This window comes from Epinephelus lanceolatus, chromosome 17 (genome assembly GCF_041903045.1).
Source record: "Epinephelus lanceolatus isolate andai-2023 chromosome 17, ASM4190304v1, whole genome shotgun sequence".
In the NCBI taxonomy this organism is placed as follows: Eukaryota; Metazoa; Chordata; class Actinopteri; order Perciformes; family Serranidae; genus Epinephelus; species Epinephelus lanceolatus.
In genome coordinates, this window is record NC_135750.1 from 32,583,409 (window position 1) to 32,601,625 (window position 18,217).

The 18,217-nt window shown below is 41.6% G+C and overlaps 1 protein-coding gene across 2 annotated transcripts in view; it reads right to left on the minus strand.

Annotated features, from left to right (window-relative positions):
* Positions 1-497: 497 nt before the first annotated feature.
* The window catches only part of inpp5a (inositol polyphosphate-5-phosphatase A), a 172,897-nt gene continuing 155,177 nt past the window's right edge, over positions 498-18,217 (minus strand). The window contains exons 13-16 of one of the 2 annotated variants that reach the window (XM_033612776.2): positions 8,866-8,977; positions 3,643-3,711; positions 2,651-2,687; positions 498-2,292 (exon numbers count right to left, since the gene is read on the minus strand). In XM_033612776.2, the coding sequence (XP_033468667.1) occupies positions 2,243-2,292; positions 2,651-2,687; positions 3,643-3,711; positions 8,866-8,977 (268 nt within the window). In that variant the 3' untranslated portion in view covers positions 498-2,242. Of the gene's footprint in view, positions 2,293-2,599; positions 2,688-3,642; positions 3,712-8,865; positions 8,978-18,217 lie in introns of both variants that reach the window. The other variant, XM_033612777.2, reaches the window with a different exon arrangement.

Genomic DNA, 18,217 nt, shown 5'->3' on the forward strand with positions numbered 1-18,217 from the left:
CAGCCTGTCGCAGCTAACTCTTATAATTCACTTCAGCCCGGGTAATAATGTTCGTTAAAGGGATTAAAAATGAAAATTTAACTGCAAAAAGTGGCTCTAATTTCTTAACTAAGCAAAATTATCGTGCATACAAAACGTGGTACTGGAATATTAGCCAATATGGTGGTGCCAAAGGGGATAGAAAATAAAAATATCTTAAATTAAATCGATATCATGAACTATAATCCTGTAGGAATATCATATTTCGTTGGTGGCTGATAGTAGGTCCATCTTAAACTAATTAAAGCTGGTGTCACAGTGCAACTCCCTGAAAAAAAACGATGTGTAATTCTCCTCCCTGTTGGTAAGCCCTATCACTCTATAACACTGCTGTAATAATACACTGCTAATACAGTGATGATCTGGAGGAAGGCTAATTGATGAAGACCTTTTTTCACACAGAGCTCTTATTGTGTAGTAAAGAGGTAGAATGAGAGGTAATGAGGACAAACAGCCAGTGAGCTCTAATGGTTTTTATTGCTTGAGAACTGCATCACCTACAGTAGAGGCCAGGCCGTCCAGAGAGGGGCTAGAATAAAATCTCTATCTGCTTTTTATAAGATGGAGTGAAGAAAGAACTGCGGCTTATACTCCTACAGTATGCTCACAATGACCAGCAGGAACGAAAACAAGCAGGCCTTTTACAAAAAAAAAAGAAGAAGAAGAAGAAGAAAAAAACGTTTTGCCTACAAACCAAATCACACAAGACAACATAAATTCTGCGGCAGGCACAAAATCATTTCCACTTGCGGTGATTTAGATGAAGAAAAAAAAAATCACAGGATCAATCTGACGGCTTCACACAGTCTGAAATCTGTAGTGTCGTAAATGAAATCGATAAAAAGAAACGCTGGCGTGTCCCACCGCCTCTTTAATGCTCAAATTATCTGCAATGAAGGCTGCTGAAGGCTACACACGGAACAAATAAAAAGCAAGTCTTCCTGCTCTTTCACGCATTTAGAGTTTCTATTTTTTTTTTTACATTACATAATCAATACCTTTACCATCTGACTTAAGTATTTTATAACTCTTACACACTTCATCTCTGTGTGATACTTGGCACCATAATGCAGTAACAAAAACTGACAGAGAAAACAAAAAAACAAACAAAAACAGTTTACATTTTAAGGATACCCAAGCCTATCTAAAATATCACATTCAGAACCATAATATTATAGAAATAAGTTAGAGTAAGAATAATGAAATAACGTGAGAGTGCTATATATGAAACATTATCTTATATACTTGCATGGTCTATGGCACTGCTTAAAACATTCTTGGATAGGCAATAAATCACTGAACAGCGTTTTTCTGTGTCTCTCCTCTCCCACTGACTGTTCAAAGGTCACTGTGGCTGCAGGAACACCCAAACAGTCACTCTGTCTGCGCACACACTTCAGCATAAACATTTTGGTAAGAATTATAAATTATCTCTTTAAAAAGTACAGTATATAAAATGAGACTCAACTGATGTGTCAGGCATGGCAGTGTGTTGTGCACACAACAACAACAACAACAACAACAACTCAAAAACAAAACAAAAAGTATATATATATATTTATATAGTAATTGTTGAAATAAACAGAGAAGTTCTATCTATTCCAACAAAGGGACCACAAAGTTTGGTCAGAAAAGAGAACGGCACTAAAACCATCAACAACTCTATGTTATACTGTCCAATGTACAAATAAACCTAACAATATAGATATACAACTTTTTTTGCATTGCACTTTTCTTTTCTTAAAACACCTTACATACTGTGTGGAGAGTAGCTTCTATACATAGAGGCATACCTAAAAATGGCAAGTATGGTGTCTAAAAGTGTAGTAGGACTGATTTCAATTAGAGTTTTGGCAACGAGGCTGTGGCATGGAAAAGAGTCGTCCTTCCGTCCGTCCTTGTTTTTTTCTTCTCTGGGGAATGGGGTTGCATGGCAACAGTGAGGTCAGCGATGTGTGTCTTGTCTGGAGCCAGGCCCTTGGGGTGCTCGTCCACGTCTCAACAAGTGTCTTATGGAGAGAAAACGGCTGCATTTTTGTATGGATGAGGTGTCAGGACAACTGCAACTGGTCAGCACTGCTGAAAAACTTTGTCTTCAGTGTATGCTTGTGCAAAGTGTATGTGTGTGTGTTGTGTGTGTTGTGTGTTTGTGTGCATGTGTGCATGTGTGCATGTTGGTGTCCTGTTTGTTTCTCCGGTGTTCTCACAGAGGCGCTTCACGGAATATCTTCTCCCCCCTTTGGCAACACTTCCCTGTGGAGAGAAAAAGGATTTTTATTCATAAATACCGAGCAGCCATTTCAATCAAAATAATGACTTGACCCCCCGTTTTCAAAGTTAAAGCACAAGATGCAGTAAGTTTGTAAATAAATGTCTTAAAATGACTGAAGCATTTTAAGCAATCATTTCTCCATTGATGATGTTTTATTTTGGCATAAAACTCTTCAAACAGGCATATCTGCCCTCAGAACCATTTGTGCAAAGTAATGAGAAATCAAGCAAATCAAAGCAAACATCAGCAACAATGGGAAGAATTATAATAAAGAAAATTAATATTTACCACGACATCACTGCACCACACAACACTTGTGCTTATTTGCATTAGGTTTACCTGCCCCCGTTGTTATTCGGAAGGACAGGAAGACGGGCTGGCAGGGGGACAGAGACAAATCGCAGTTAGAAAACAAGACTTTTCTTGATGCTCTCTGGGATGAGTGCGAGCCCTTCGCCTCTCGGAGCACCTCTGACACACAGGTTAAACTCACATACCAGCGCTGTGCATTTTTGGGCCCGTGTGCTAACTACATTGGACATTTTTTAAACATAGCCAACTGTGATTTTAGCAGTAGTGTGTGGCTGGGAGGTGAAGGCTGCTGCAGCATCAGTCAGTGTGCTCGGGTCACCTCGCACACACACACTACTGTCTAAGGCACACTAAGTATTGATGAAAGACCTGACTTAAGGCGCCTCTCTTTCAGCACAGGACCTTGTGTCTGACACCACGGAGACTGGAGCGACAGTGTTAAACACTTTCTATACAGTCAGCTTAAAGAATCCTCTCAGTGCTACTCTGACCTTTCTCACACTTCTTTAGGTTCTCCCTTAAATATGAACAGCCTTATTAAGGGGTGACTTTTTAAGGGCAGACAGAGTATTTTGGTTATACAAGTTCATTTTTTCCTAATTCTTGATCACACAGATTATGCTTTAAAATATTTATCCTGTCCACCTGGTAAAGCATCTGAAACTGCATTGACACTATTGGAAACTAAAACTTTAAACTTAAACTAATAATAATAAAGGCACTTGACAAAGCTCAATTCAATGCAAATGTTGCGGTAAAATCAATACAGGTGGCAGCCAGTGTAGCATAACCATCATAAACCATATCTTAGAACCTTTAATAACATTATCAGCCTCATATAGTTGCAACATATTAATATCCCGATGCACAGTATGTAATACAAACAGCAGTCTCCCCACACAACGCACGTGTTGAGAGCGGTCGGTCCTTTTCCGTTCTAGGATCAGATTCAGGATCAGTTTACAGTGAACAGTTCAATCACAGCACAGTGAGGATGTGGGCAGAGCCCCCGTTGTTACCTTGTGGTCCCCCATGCAGACATTGGGCCCGATGTTATCATACACTACAGACTTCTCTTCATTTTCAGGCTGCAGAGACACAAAATAAAACATTTTGGGAATGAAAACCTGATGAAGAATATGTCTTATTCGTTACATGATATGAGGGTTCCACACTGCGCTGCAGCACGGCTCCTGCTACACAGTGAACACACACAGGCTGCAGAGTCAGCAGCACCGTGTTTGTGTTTACACAGTCTGATCATTATATTACGTGTGTCATGTTTTATGACACATTCATGGGTGAGAAATTATTGTACCGGCTTCATTAAGCACAATTAGCAGGATTATGTTGTTGATTTCAAAATAAAAGTAACCTAGAGCATACGACGATGAGATTAAAATATATCCCTATTGCTGAGACCTTTTTCCTGTGGTTGTGGTTGTGTACAATGTCACACTGAAATTAATTGTAAAAATCTGCCAGGACAATAACAATTTATTTAGGAGCCAATAAAATAAAAACATAAAATTATGTCACTCTGTGCAGTTCATGTGTCATTTGCGTAATATTTCTGGTTAATTTATATTCATTCTGACTCAGCCATTCACTTTGCAACTTAGCACAAATAGCTGGGGGAATACTGGGGACAAATTCAAAATGAGCACCAGCTGTAACTATTAAGGGTTTATTATGTGCTTAGACACTTGGTTCAATCAAGCCAGTTTACAGGAAGTGAAAAAATGTATTGGCCTATTTTAAGTTACATGACTGTTTGAGGAAACATTTATAATGCTGGATTTTAACAGGGCTGCGACTAATGATTACTTTCGTTGTTTATTATCTGTCTATATTTTTCTCATTTAATTGATTAGTTGTTTGGTTTATCAAATGTCAGAAAATTGCAAAAAATGTCGATTAGAGTTTCCCAAAGCCTGAGATGATGTCCACAAACATCTTGTTTCATCCACAGCCCAAAGATATTCAGTCTACTGTCACAGAGGAGCAAAGAAACCAGAAAATATTCACATTTAAGAAGCTGGAATCAGAAAATTTTGACTTTCTTTCCGTAAAAAATTATTCAAACTAATTGATTATCTAATCAGTTGGTGATTAATTTCACAGTGGACAACTACTGATTAATTGTTCCAGCCATATAAACTGAATGTCACAAATACCATAAATGTGTTTTGTTGAATTTAAGTGTTATTACAGATTCTAACAGAGCCGTAGCACAGCATCTGATTTATGAATACCACAAGTATGCCTTGGACTGAATGCACCTCAGTTTTCACTTTGAAACTTGCACCCGGTGCAGTGAAGAGAAATGAAAAGCAGGAGTAATTTACAAAGTGGACATTTGCCTGTGGACCAAATACTCTCTCAGTGTAATCTAAGTGCCTATCTGAGGGAATCATGTTTCAATATCACTTTCTGCACACAAAGAAGCCGTTACCCACTCACACATGAATCTGCAGACTCGAGTATAAATCACACTTGTCTGGTTGAACTAAAGACTTTTTAAAAAGCCACCCCAACCCCCACACACACACACACACACACACACACACACACACACACAGGCTGGTGGGTGCCACCAGTTGTGACTCGGTGAGCTGCACTGGCGCCTCAGAAGAAAGAGACAGAGAGCTCGAGAATGAACCATAAAGCGAAATCCAAATTAACTTCAGACCAATCCTGTGGTGGAGTGGGGTCAGCTCACGGTGTGCCTCCACCTCACTCTACCTTTTCTAGCAGGCCACGCATTGGCACCTCTCTATTTGTCTGGCAGCCGGCCCCGAGCCACTGCCTCCCAAAGCCCAAGATACATTCATCAAACACACACTTGATAATTTACAAAGGCAGCATAAAATTGTGGATTTTCGGGCTGCATAATCTTTAGACAGATAAACAAATTACCCGGGGCCCTCCGGCAGAGAGGGAGCGCTCGCTCGGCTAAACATTCATTACCGGCGCTCCCGGAGCTGGTGCCGCGCTGCACAGCCAGCGGGCAACCTTTGGCGTGTTAGGGCTCGGCAAGCAGAAAATAACATGATGGCGAGTTAACCGACCATGCCATGATAGATGACGCCGCACGCCGGGCTGTTTACGGGCCTATGTCTCAACAATCTGTAATGCTCGGAGCCAGAGAGTGTGTGCTCAGTGAATCATCAGCCAATCTGCGAACACACTAACTGTTCCACTCTGTCCCTGCATTACAAGCAATTAGCCGGTGCTTGAGGGGAAGAAAAGCAAACAACATCCCAGCTGTGTGTGTGTGTGTGTGTGTGTGAGTGTGTGTGTGAGTGTGAATCACTTTTTACATAATTCTGACACATTAAGTGGGTGAAATAAACTGGGTGTTATTACAGCCTTTGTTTTTCACAACTGTAATACAGTGGTCAGAGTTATTGTTCCAGTGCGGCTTCAGTCTGTAAAGAAGAAAGATCAGGAAGGAATTTCTCATTTGTGGTGCACAAAAGAAATCCAAACTTCCTGAGCAGCCCCCTGCTGTGGCCTGTACCTGTACAATACACTGCTGCGTGTCTTTCACACACACCAGCAAAAGAAAGCCTGCATGTTTCAGCACTGAAAGGACTGAGGCCACGTCCACACGAATGTGTTTTCATTTTCAAACTGCATTTTCAAACTAAAACGATTTCTGTACCATTTCAGAAATGATCTCCATCCATACTTATATGCTTAAAAATGCAAATAACATGACATTCACATGCACTGGGCATGAGCATACAGGGGTTAAAAGGAAGCAGACTGTTTGCTCTGTGGTTGGTTGCTAAATACCAGAAAATATGGAAATGTCAAAAAGTTGGACGAGGGATTTCATTGCGAGAAGGTGGAACTGTTACTGAAAGTAACATGAGAACAAAGCAGTCAAGATGGCAGAAAAACGATTGGGAGTCGTTAGAAAGCAAATATTGTGACATATCAGAGCAAAACCGGAAGCAGTATTCATCATCAGAGGAAGTCATGGCAACAAGAAAGGAGTATCCACACAAGAGGGATAAAACCACATAAAGTGTGCAGGCCTAGCTATAATGTTTTGACTTGACAAGCTGTTGCTGATGAGACTCTATCGGGGAACAAACGTGTGTCTGCGTCATTGTTTCCAAAAGTCTCAGTTGCCACCCATCCAGACTAAAGGCTATGACACACCAAGCTGATGGTTGGCCATTGGTCAGTTGGGCCATCAGTGAGGGTATGTCGCGTATTGTTAGTTTTGTGGAGTGTTCTTCACCGTTGGCCATAGTCAGCCCATGTTGGCTTTTTTCAGCCTATTCAACATGTTCTTGGAGAAGCCCATTGGTGAATAAAATCTCTGATTGGCAGTTCAGCTCAATGCACAAGAAGCAAAATCATAAGTAAAGTAAACAAACAACTAAGTCACTTGTTATCTTACTATATAATGACGAAAACTCTGTGTCTCTGTTCCACGTCTTTCTCCTCACTGACTTGGTCAGTCCACGTGAAATTTGGCACAGTGGTAGAGGGTCATGGGAGGATGTGAATGAAGCAATATTACATCAACTGGCTAAAGGGGGGCGCTATAGCAACCGATTGAAATTGCAAACTTTGAATGGGCATATCTCATGCCCCGTATGTCATAGAGACATGAAACTTTGCACAGAGATGCCTCTCCTCATGAGGAACAAATCTGCCTCAAGAGTCCATAACTTCTGGTTATATAGATTTTCCACCATTTTGAATTTTTTGAAAAACACTTAAAATCGATCTCTTCCTAGGAAGTTTGACCAATCTGCATGAAACTCGGTGAACATAATCTAGGGACCAATATCTGAAGTTCTCTCTTGGCAAAAGTTGGAAAACTTACTAAAACTGAGCTTCTATAAGGCAATGAATATTGTTGAGGGCGTGGCTCATCACATAAAGGTGTATAACATCTCAAGGGTTTCACCGATCACCACGCAACTTTGTAGGTATATGACCACACATAATCTGAGGGGACCCCTCCATTATTGATCCGATCAAACAAAATGGGGGCGCTAGAGAGCTAATTTCTTATCTAGGCCTAAAAAAGAAATTTAACTCTAACTGGCAACTGGGTGGTGCTATAACAACAGAAAAATGCTTAAAAATGGCTAAAATGGAAGTGGTTCATGATGATTTGTGTTATTCTTCACTGCCACACAGTAAATATTCTTTGCTCTTTCAACACCGGGTTCTGTTGTAAATCTGCTAACTGGTGAACCAGAGTTTGAATCCATCCTGTCGGTCATCTGGTTTCCCTTTTTTAATGACAAATACAGACTGCCGCCGCCTGCTGGTATGGAGAGTTACTTCTCCTCATGCAGGCACAGAGCGAGGTGCTAGTTGGCTGTTTGCTGTAGGCTTTGCCGTGTGTTCAGATGCAACCTCTTGGCTAAGACACATGCAATGTGAGGCAACACAACTGCCACTAGTTCTTTGATGGTTAGGTGTGTCTGGGCCTTTAAACACAACCCTGGAGTTTTTAAACCAAAACAGGGTCAGCAGCTTTTTCAAACATCTCTGTTTAAAGGGGTTTCGAAATGCAGAGTAGTGTGGATGCTAGGCATAAAGACAGCAATAGTTATGTGTTTTAAAAAGTATTAGTGTGGATGTAGCCTAAGATCTTGACAGCTGATTTTACTCCCAGTGTTTGGGAATCTTAACTGCTTCCTGTATTGTCTCTGACAGTCATGGCAGCTTTTTGTCTCCAAATCAAAAGAAGCTGTCTAATGGAAAAACGGGTAACAACAAATCTTGGGAAACTTTGCAGAGCTGGATGGTGAATTTCTCAGTAATCCAGCAAACAGAACAGGAGCAGCGAACAGAGGTGGCAGATTGGCTGGAGTTTACAATGCTGGGATGGATTTGAAGCTGAGCAGCAGCCTGCGGGGTTTCACTCTCTGAGGACGGAGACAGATCTCTGGCTTTATGAAGATGATGGGGCCCACTGGAACTCTATAAGTGCCGGGATATATATACTGACTGGGTGGACCCATGGCTTAGCGCTCAGAATTAATATTCACAGACACCGCATCCTTCCATCTGTGAAGCGACAGAGGGTAATGTGGATCAAGGACGATAGAGTTGTAGAAATAAAGGATGAGATGTTTATTAAGACACCTGTATTTCAGCTGAGGGAAGAGTGGTGACATTTTGGTTAAAATATGAAGGAATCTGACTTTTAGAAGCAATCAAAACCTATGAATTGGATCAAAAGGAGGCAGGTTTCAGCTCACCTTTAAGACCAGGTCTCTGGCAGAGGGAGATAAGAGGATTCGGTCACACCAGGCGGGACATCTGGTGTTCATGTACTGCTTCCCCTGACTGCTGTCTTCACTGTACGGATAACTGAAGAGACACAAACACAATCGGTAAATAGAAAATACAGACTCAAACATTTATAGTATTTTATACATTTGGTATCCAAATAATGATGAACTTTATTTTCTAGTCAAGTGCTGCACAAGGAACAAGACAAGAGAGGAAGGCCAATAAGGAAGGCAATAAATATGATTTGTATGAATCAACGAGGCACCACAGGAGTAATAAATATGAGACGTCACGTCATCTGCCTTATCTCAGAGACAGAGATCAAAATGTTTCCCAGAGAAAACAGGAGGACCATAATATGACCAATCATCTGAGTAATCTCTTGTATCAACACACATGGATGGCTCAATCAAAGCAATCTCTCTCTGCCAACTGTATAGGTTGTGAGTGTGTGTTTGTGAGAGAGAGGGAGGGAAAAAGAAAAAGAAAGAATGAGAGCGATTTAGTCAGAGTGAGCCAGAGGGAGATTCAGTTGCCCATATGTATAGCTACATCCCTACAGGGTCATCAAAAACAGATTAGGTGCCGCAGCAAATGGCCGTGAGAGATTGTATCTTGGAACAGCAGGGAACAATCGCATGATTTAAGCGCCGGCAGGGCTGGAGTCGGGCGGAGAGCCACGGAGCTGATACAGATTTACATTGTTGAGAATTCAATTTGCGCCTGCGGCTCATCAAACTGCTTCAGATTTACACGCCACCAATCCAATTTGTTTGTCGGCGCTCATCAGGATGTAAGACTGGGCTTACATACTGTAATACCAATCCAATTTGCTCCTTCAGTGCCACACGTGCTAACCGTAGCATAACACAAAGTGCCTCCTCTCCGAGGATGGTTGTGTCCTAATGATAAAATAAACACACACATCAGGCCTTCGATTCATCACACTTGCCAAGCTCTGAAAGCTTAATTGGACTTTGTGCTAAGGCAGAATGCATTTCAGAGGCATTTGGTTGTGGTTGCTTTCTATGTATATGTTTGCATTCAAGCCAATGTGGCTGCTACTGGTACTGTTATACCCTTTTCCCACCAAAATTAGCTAAACCAGCTAAAATAGTAAATTGACTCCTTTCCCATTGCCAGGAGACGAGGATGCCTTTCTGTTTTTTTCTGGTGTGTCAAAATCGACATCAGTAGAAAATAGTAGAAAGCAGCATGGAGGGCAGAGAAATGTTGCAGTGGTTACCTCTTCTTTTTCATACCAGTCACTTACAAACTCGGTGACGGCTAATTTTGAATGATGCTCGAGGGCTGCTTAGACAGAGACGAATGGAACTGTCGCTGAGATCACAAAAAGTCACAGTAGTTACCAGCGCACTGTACCCAAGAGAGGCGGAAGTTAGCATGCCCACATGCGTGTCATGTTTCCATCACTGCTAATCAGAGCTGAAGCCGTTAAATATCTGTGACTACTGCAGGGTCTTCTGTCCATGGAATGAATGGTGATTGTAACCTTTCCGATTTAAGACAAAGGCCAGAAGTCAGTGGGGGTTTTTTGTCTAGCTGTAAAGGGGCTTTATAGACTGTATAAAAAATGGATGTAGCTACTGTGACTGCACCCATTTTGAAGCCTTTGGGCACTTTGGCCAATGCCATCTTGGACAATATTTGAACAAAAGGTAGAGCTATGGAGGAGTGAGGGGTGGATCTGACTGACAGCATGAGGACACTGTCTGCAGACAGTCACTCTTGGAGCCAGCCTCAAGTAACTTTGAGAGGAACTGCAATAATTTGCACTTTGCATTGGCTTCATTTTTCAGTCCTAGAGATTGCTGCTTTGGTTGGTGCTACAGCTACTGGTACTGCTAGTATTAGCAAAATACTACTACTACTCTATGTGATCCCCGCTACCTCACACTAACCAACCTCTACTGGTGAGATTTGTTCTGATGCAAATGGTAAAAATCCAACAATGCTGCCAGATTTTTATTTTTCATCTGAACATAAATGATAGACTTGGGTTCACCGGTACCCCAGTGGCCTAGAGGTTAAGTCACAAACTTCTATACTCTAAAATATGACATTAAACTCATAGAGAGCTCAAACGAAGGCACTATCTGTCAGTCAGCATATTACTTTACCAGCACCGAAAACAATTCATTTTTATTTACGACAAGTGCACGCTATACAACTTTGATTCTGTGTCACTGCCCAGTTGTAATGTGAACATGAGGATACTAGTTGTCTCCTCTGTTGCCATATTGTTGCTTGCCTTGTCTTATCTGTCTTGATAAGTGCTCTGTCATTCCTTGACTTGCAAATTATTTTTACTTATTAACCATGAATTGTAGCTATCCCCAATGTGTTCTGCTGCGGTTTTATGTATTAAGGGTGTATACGTACAGCGCCATTTTGTGCATATTAAGTCATGGATTTTATAAGACTTGCCATTTTATTCTATTTTTGGATTCCTTTTCAACACCAGAAAAATTGAAAATTAGATCCTCCTCCTTGTTGATCAAGGAGCCCTGTCCCTCATATCAGCTGGTGCAATGCAAAACTAATGTTAATTCTCTCAAACAGTGCAGCTGTTACAGTACTGAAAAGGTTCACTGAAAAACTGCCGTACAATGACCAACTTTTAAAACTGTGAACATCTATGTGTGTCGGTGAGGTGGTCTGTGGGTATGGGGTTAAGGCTGGGGCATGAGGTGCCTGCATCTCTCTCTCTCTCTCTCTCTCTCTCTCTCTCGCTCACTCACACTCACACACACACACACACACACACACACACACACACACACAGCCCCCCCACCAGGTGTACAAACAGACCTGCAGAAAGCTACTTAGAGAAGTTCCCTGCCTCCAATTAGCATGAATAGCACTTAAACCATGGGGGAAATGCATGGGGGTTTTGGTATGCTAATCAAAGAGCTAAAGAAGTGATCCTGGGATAAAAGAGAGCATGAAGAATAGGATGAGTGAAACAGAGATAGACAGGGAGGCAGAAGAGAGGGGATAAAGACGGATCAGACAGAAAGAGGCAAAGTGAGGGTGGAAAAGAGCAAAGTCTTCAAAGGGCTTGTGGAGCTGCTCCACTTCAGGGTGGCCTCAATGCTCCTGCTTCCTGAGGGACGGTCCATGGCCTCAAACAGCCTGTGAACAATCCTCCTATCAGGGACTCTGTTATAGCTTTATTGACTAACAAGCCTGGGGTCATTTTGGTGTTAAAGAGATTGAGAGAAAATCGAGTTTTCCCCCTCACCTCCTTCAAACAATGAACTCCCGCCTGATAGCAAACTTCCCAGAGCACTTCAACAACAAAACTTTGCTATCGTTCAGTCATTTTTGATGACAGCCAGCCATTGTAAACGCTGATTAAAAATACTCAACAATGGCCATTAAAGGGCCATTCTGCGTCCCCGTGCATGCAGGTATAGGTTGTTCCCCTTTCTGTTTTACCGCACCCTCCGCTGGCTCCAATAGAGATAACAAGTCTTAATGCAACAGCAAACAGTGGAATGGCGCGCTGGGGCCAAAGTGATTAATGTGTCCGATTAGCGAGCTCACAAACTTATCGGGGAAGGTAAACGGTCCGAGAGGGCGTGTGGGCTGGAGGCCGTCAGCTCATATCAGACCCTTATTGCCCACAGCAAGACTAATTACACTAATTAATGGGCCAAGCTGATAACTCCAACAATTGTGTACCTGTATAGGAGGGGAAGCTGCACTTCAAGGTATCCACACATACACACACACACACACACACACACACACACACACACACACACACATATATATACATACAGAATGAACATGCAAACAGTCACTTATTGTACACTGCATTACCAACTCTGGTCCTAGGGCTGATATGTTACACTCCAAATAATAACTGTATTTTTAGAATGCAGAGAGATGTAAAAAAGGGAAAAGAACAAATATAACTATAAAACGCAGCTATGACAGACAGTAAGGGTTGATTCATTAAAGAAAATGTCTCAAAGAGAGAATAATTATGTGACAGTCAATGCAATATGGTGCTGCAGGGACACATTATTCTGTGTGCCAACCCAGCAGTTAGCATCACCCTGGTTCCCTCAACAAAAAGCCAACTGGATTTTTCCATTGGATTTTAGATTATTGCAGAAAATGAGCTCTGTGGCCAACACATGTTTATGATACTTACACATTTTGTTTTTCAGCAAGATAATCTTCACAAACCGCTTTTATGATATTTGAGGCATAAATGCAATTGCCACAAGTTAAAGCTAACAATAGGCCTTAAATGAACTACACTATGGTCACATGACTTCAATGTCACCGCCACAACGAGGCTGTAAAGCCATGTTCATTATGACATTCTGTAGTCTCATTTTGCCACTTGTTAGCAACTGCCAACATGAAAATCACTTAAGCTTGTGTCCACTACAGACCATATTTCAGACTTCCTACCAAAAACCAAAAAAAAAAAAACAAAAAACAAAAAAAACCACTGATCTCAAGATGAGGGAACCAGAAGTGCACAAACACTAACTCATTTCCAGGTTTTAGGACTCCTGCACCACTCTATTTCAGATGAATTAGATGACATATTGCCACTTTGTCCCGATTAAGATGCTACTGAAACAAACGTATTCTGTTACAGTTTAAGATCCTTTGGGCATATAGGAATTACATATACATCTCACTTCCTGCACTTAATTAATGCACCTGCGCACCAGGTGTTTTGATTTTTATTCATATACTCTATGTCATGTGCATAGTTTGGTTTAGACTGTGACAATCTGTCTTAGATTGAAGGTCATCTACTACAATGCCACAACACATTAAAATGAAAATATGCCCATTTTAGTCATCTTCATTTCATACAGGTTATTCCTATGATCCAAGACAGTCACTACAACAGAATAAAGCTCATTTAAAGCTCAGAAAATGTTGCTCCAAACTGGAAAAATGCCAGGAACACCACAGAAAACAACAAATTGCCATTACATTTTTGTATAAAAAATGTTTTGCTGTCCCGTAACTTTTAACTGGCGGAGGTTGCTCAAGTTGCAGTTTGATTGACGTATTTTATCATTTCCAAGTATATTGATTGCAAGTGCTTGAGAAAGTACAAAAGTAACAGAGCTAAAAAGATCTGCATAATTCTGCCACTGCCTTTAACTACATTCTCCTTTCAAGATGCCACGCTCAAGAGATAAATACTTTTTTTACAGTAAATAATAACCTTCCAAGCTACGAAGTGAAAAAATGTAAATAAGTTTGAGACAACTGACTGTCCTCAGTGTTGTATAATGACAATGACACTGAAATATCTGTCTTGGTCGCCAGTGTATACAGTTTTTTTGTTTTGTTTTGTTTTTTTACAGTGATTACCTCTTGAGTAAAGTCGACATAAGAATATGGCATTCCTTGCTTGTTTCCTCCATTCTTTTGTGTTGCTGACCACATCCCAGATGATACATGTGTGTGTGGTGGCACATCCAGACCCTCTAGCACCCATTGAGAGCTCATTCATTCATGCTTGGTTTGGGGTTTAATGTTTGACTTGGCTGCTGACACATTACTCATATGTGTTCCGGTTGGTTTCAGCTTGTTTGTTTTGCAACAGTAAAACTGCCGAGGTGAGCAAAGGCCCTACCTACAGTGTGTCACTCTGCCTCACCTAGCAGAGGGAGAGGCTGTTGTGACATGTATTACTGTACTACACAAGCTACCGTATTGACACACAATTTATTTGAATAATGGTTAAAATGAGATGACGTTAACAACAAAAATCTGTGTGTAAAATATACCCTAAGATTTTGTTGGTAGGCCAGAACCTGCATCCTTAGAACGGGACCGGCATGGACCCAGATTTCCTTCTCCCACATTCTCTTATCTTTGCATCAAAAGCTATTACCTTGTTCTACATAATGACAAATAAGTGACAAGCCAAACAGTGGGCTATTTGGGTGCTTAGTGTTTCATGAGGGCAATATAAACTTGGGAATACAGGCAGGGCAGGAAGCCAAAGATAAGAGTCATAGTGACATGAGGTCAAGGGTGGTGAAGAGCATCGTGGGATGTTGGCGTAGCCACTGGCAGGCTGGGATTGGCTAAAAAGTCAGAAACTGTGGGTTTCCAATGACTCACTGCCTCTGTGTTTGTTTGCCGTTGTCAGGGGAGGCTTGGCAAAACACAACACACACATACACACACACAGATTCAAAAAGATCAGCCAAATGCTATCAATAAAGCTGAATGTTTGCTTCAGTTTGTAGAGCTGGGAGGCTCGCAGGCACAACATTGGCATAGTGCAGTACAAACAGAGTGAAATGCCATCAGTAGCTCATGGCTGTCAGCCTGCTGGGGTTCAGCTATGACATGTTCTGCCTTTTGCTGCTCTGAATGAAGACAAGAAGACACAGATGGCATCCATTTCATCCTCCCCGCATTAAGATTGGTTTGAACAAAGCCTCCCTCTCAGTGGCATCATCTCAGACGAGAGGCAATGACACATGACAGTGGACAATCTTCGGCTATTATCGCCACAATGGCCCCTCATCATTTTCACAGGCTCTCTAGTAGTTAGAATGATGGATGTGCTGATGGTTGTAAAACAATGTTCCTGTTCAGTAGATCAGCTTGTAACGCTGAGTCCTGTGGTCGCACTGAGACAACACACATACAGTGGCTCAGACGCAGTGCTTTAACCAAACATTGTCGTAAAAAGTACATCTGTGGTGCTCCTTAAATGGAGTCACACGCCTTCACCTCAGTATAGCATGGCTGTTCACAGCACCGAGAACAAGTCGCCTGTTCATGTAGGATGCAAACAGTGGGGCTATAGGACTAATGTATGTACAGTCAAACACACAGATACACATCCAGCGAGGGTGACATCATTCGTTCAAGCCTTCAGAGGCCAGGGGTGTTGTGTGAAGAGTGTTATTCACAGAACAAAGACAGTTACTGTATACAGGAGAGCCATCTGTGTGAGCACTTCCTATGAGCTCAAAACGAGTCTCAAGGAATTCTCCACTAGTCTGACAATTCTCTCATATGTACTTATTAGCAGTTATTGAGGACCTGGCAGGGAGCCATTTGTGTCACTTGACCAAAGTTTCTCCCTCATCTGAGGGGCAAAGTCATCCTGCCTGGCACCAGCTCTCAAACCTCCCCCTTCTTCATTTCATGAACCTGTGAACGTTGTAGCTTTCCCTTAGCAGGCAAGTCATTCTTTGGCTTGTCCTCACAGCAGCTTTGGGAAATGTATGCTAACGTGCCAAGGTTGGTCCCTGGGTGCTTCCCAAACAGTGAAGACACAACTGTTTATCAGTTTCTGCCTCCTCACTGGCCTCACCTCCTGACCTCCGGGCCATGCTCTGCTCCTCTGCTTCTTTCCATGTCTAGACTTGACAAACACAGATACATGGGACTGGAGCCATGCTGTAGCCTTCAACACCTATCCATCGTTCTGTCTATATGTACTTAAAGAGAGGTTTGACCAAGCAATGGAATTAATGTAATTTAGAAAAAGGGCCAAAGAAATAAGTATGTTTGTTGCATTGATACAGCTTTTTATTTTTAGTCGTTCCAGCAGCATTCTGTTGGTCGGTTCACCACTTTGATCCAGCCAGAAATATCTTGACAACTATTGGATGGATTGGCAGGAATAAGTTGTACTAGATAAGTTTATAAGTTGAGCTGTCTGACTGGGGAGTACTGAACATATGACTGGATAAATGAGACTTGGATTATACTGCATGACTTGTGTGAGAGTTTATAAATGGATGTTTCAATACAATTGTTAAACTGTTGTTAAACATGGACCCCTTTTACTTCAGTTCATTCACTGTGGAGGTATGCAAGTAGATTGATTACAAATTCAACGTAACATGGATAGAGTAACTGATATACAAATGGTCATTTGGGGGGGTGAAGTATTCTTGTTTTTACCATTTTGTAACCATGTTTGAAATAAGTGTTTTCACTTTAACATGTCATCAGTTGAATTGGTGTGTGCACAGATCCATAAATAAATCAAATGGAAAAGAAAAAAAACAAAACAAACATGACCACAAGGACTGTATACATGGTGTGTGCACGATGGCTGCACATAAACACCATCAGCAGTAAACAATTACACTGTACATCAGGGCTTTAACAATTACACTGTACCACTTAACTGCTTCAATGTAGCAGTCGTGAGATAAGTGCCTTGCTCAAACACACTGCAGCAGTAGTTGACAAAGGGAGATTCTGTGCCTACATCTTCAGAGCTGGCCAGGACACTTAAATTTCCATGCTATGCTCTCCCTCCAAAGATACATCCTTAGACATCCATGAAAATGCATTCATAGCAAGCTGTAGTGTTTTTAGTGTCACTACAAGCACCCAGATGTTATGTACTGGATGTATCTCTACCTAAGCTCCTCTCCCACTTTACAAACAGACCCATGGGACAACCACAGCACTTTTTCCATCTTTCCTCCTACCAGTGTTGCAAAACTTCTATACCATCGCCATGCTCTGAAATCACTCATAATTTATCCATTGATGGAGTTGTACCACTGGTCTGATGTCACTCAAAATCTCCCTCAAAGCCCATTCCCTGTAACCATGTTACAGGCAGAATACATTCTTCCACTGCTCCCTCATTGTCCACTGCATTTCCTCCTAAAGCTGGGGTCCCGATTCAATTTTTGCATCGATCTTGTGCAAAAAAAGGGCAGAGAAATCAGATCAGAGGAGAGTACTAAAAGCTTTCCCCTAAATCAATCAAAATACATGAATAAGTTACTGGTGCCTTAGTATGTTTTAGGGGATATTACCTTAGTTATGCCATTTCAAATATGAAATCAAAAGTACCATAATGTATAATAAAACTTACCATTATTTTCAGTCAAATGCAGCCTGCGCAAAAGTAACGACCTAATGGCTTGCTGCAGTGCCGTGCATTAAACAATGGAGAAACTGTGTCTAAATAAATGTTTGGTTTCGATTAATAGACTCATTTATTCTCGCTCAGTACACTGGTTGAGAAAACTAGTACCCATACATGGGCTCCTGTGTAAGGGTGTGTGATGAGTCGTCCCGCAGCAGCCGACTGGCTCCAGGTCCAACTGTGACAAGGCCCGGGTAAATTCCTCACCCCCGTGCAAAAGTACTTAGACTTGTCATGGCCAACTTTGACAGACGACTTTTTGAGAGTAAAGAGATATGCATTTTACAGCTCGCAGCCTCTGCAGCGCTGCAGGGTTAAGAATTCATGTGCGTATGTGTTGGAACAGAGATGTATGTCTGCCAAAACTGGATGTCCATTCAAAAAAA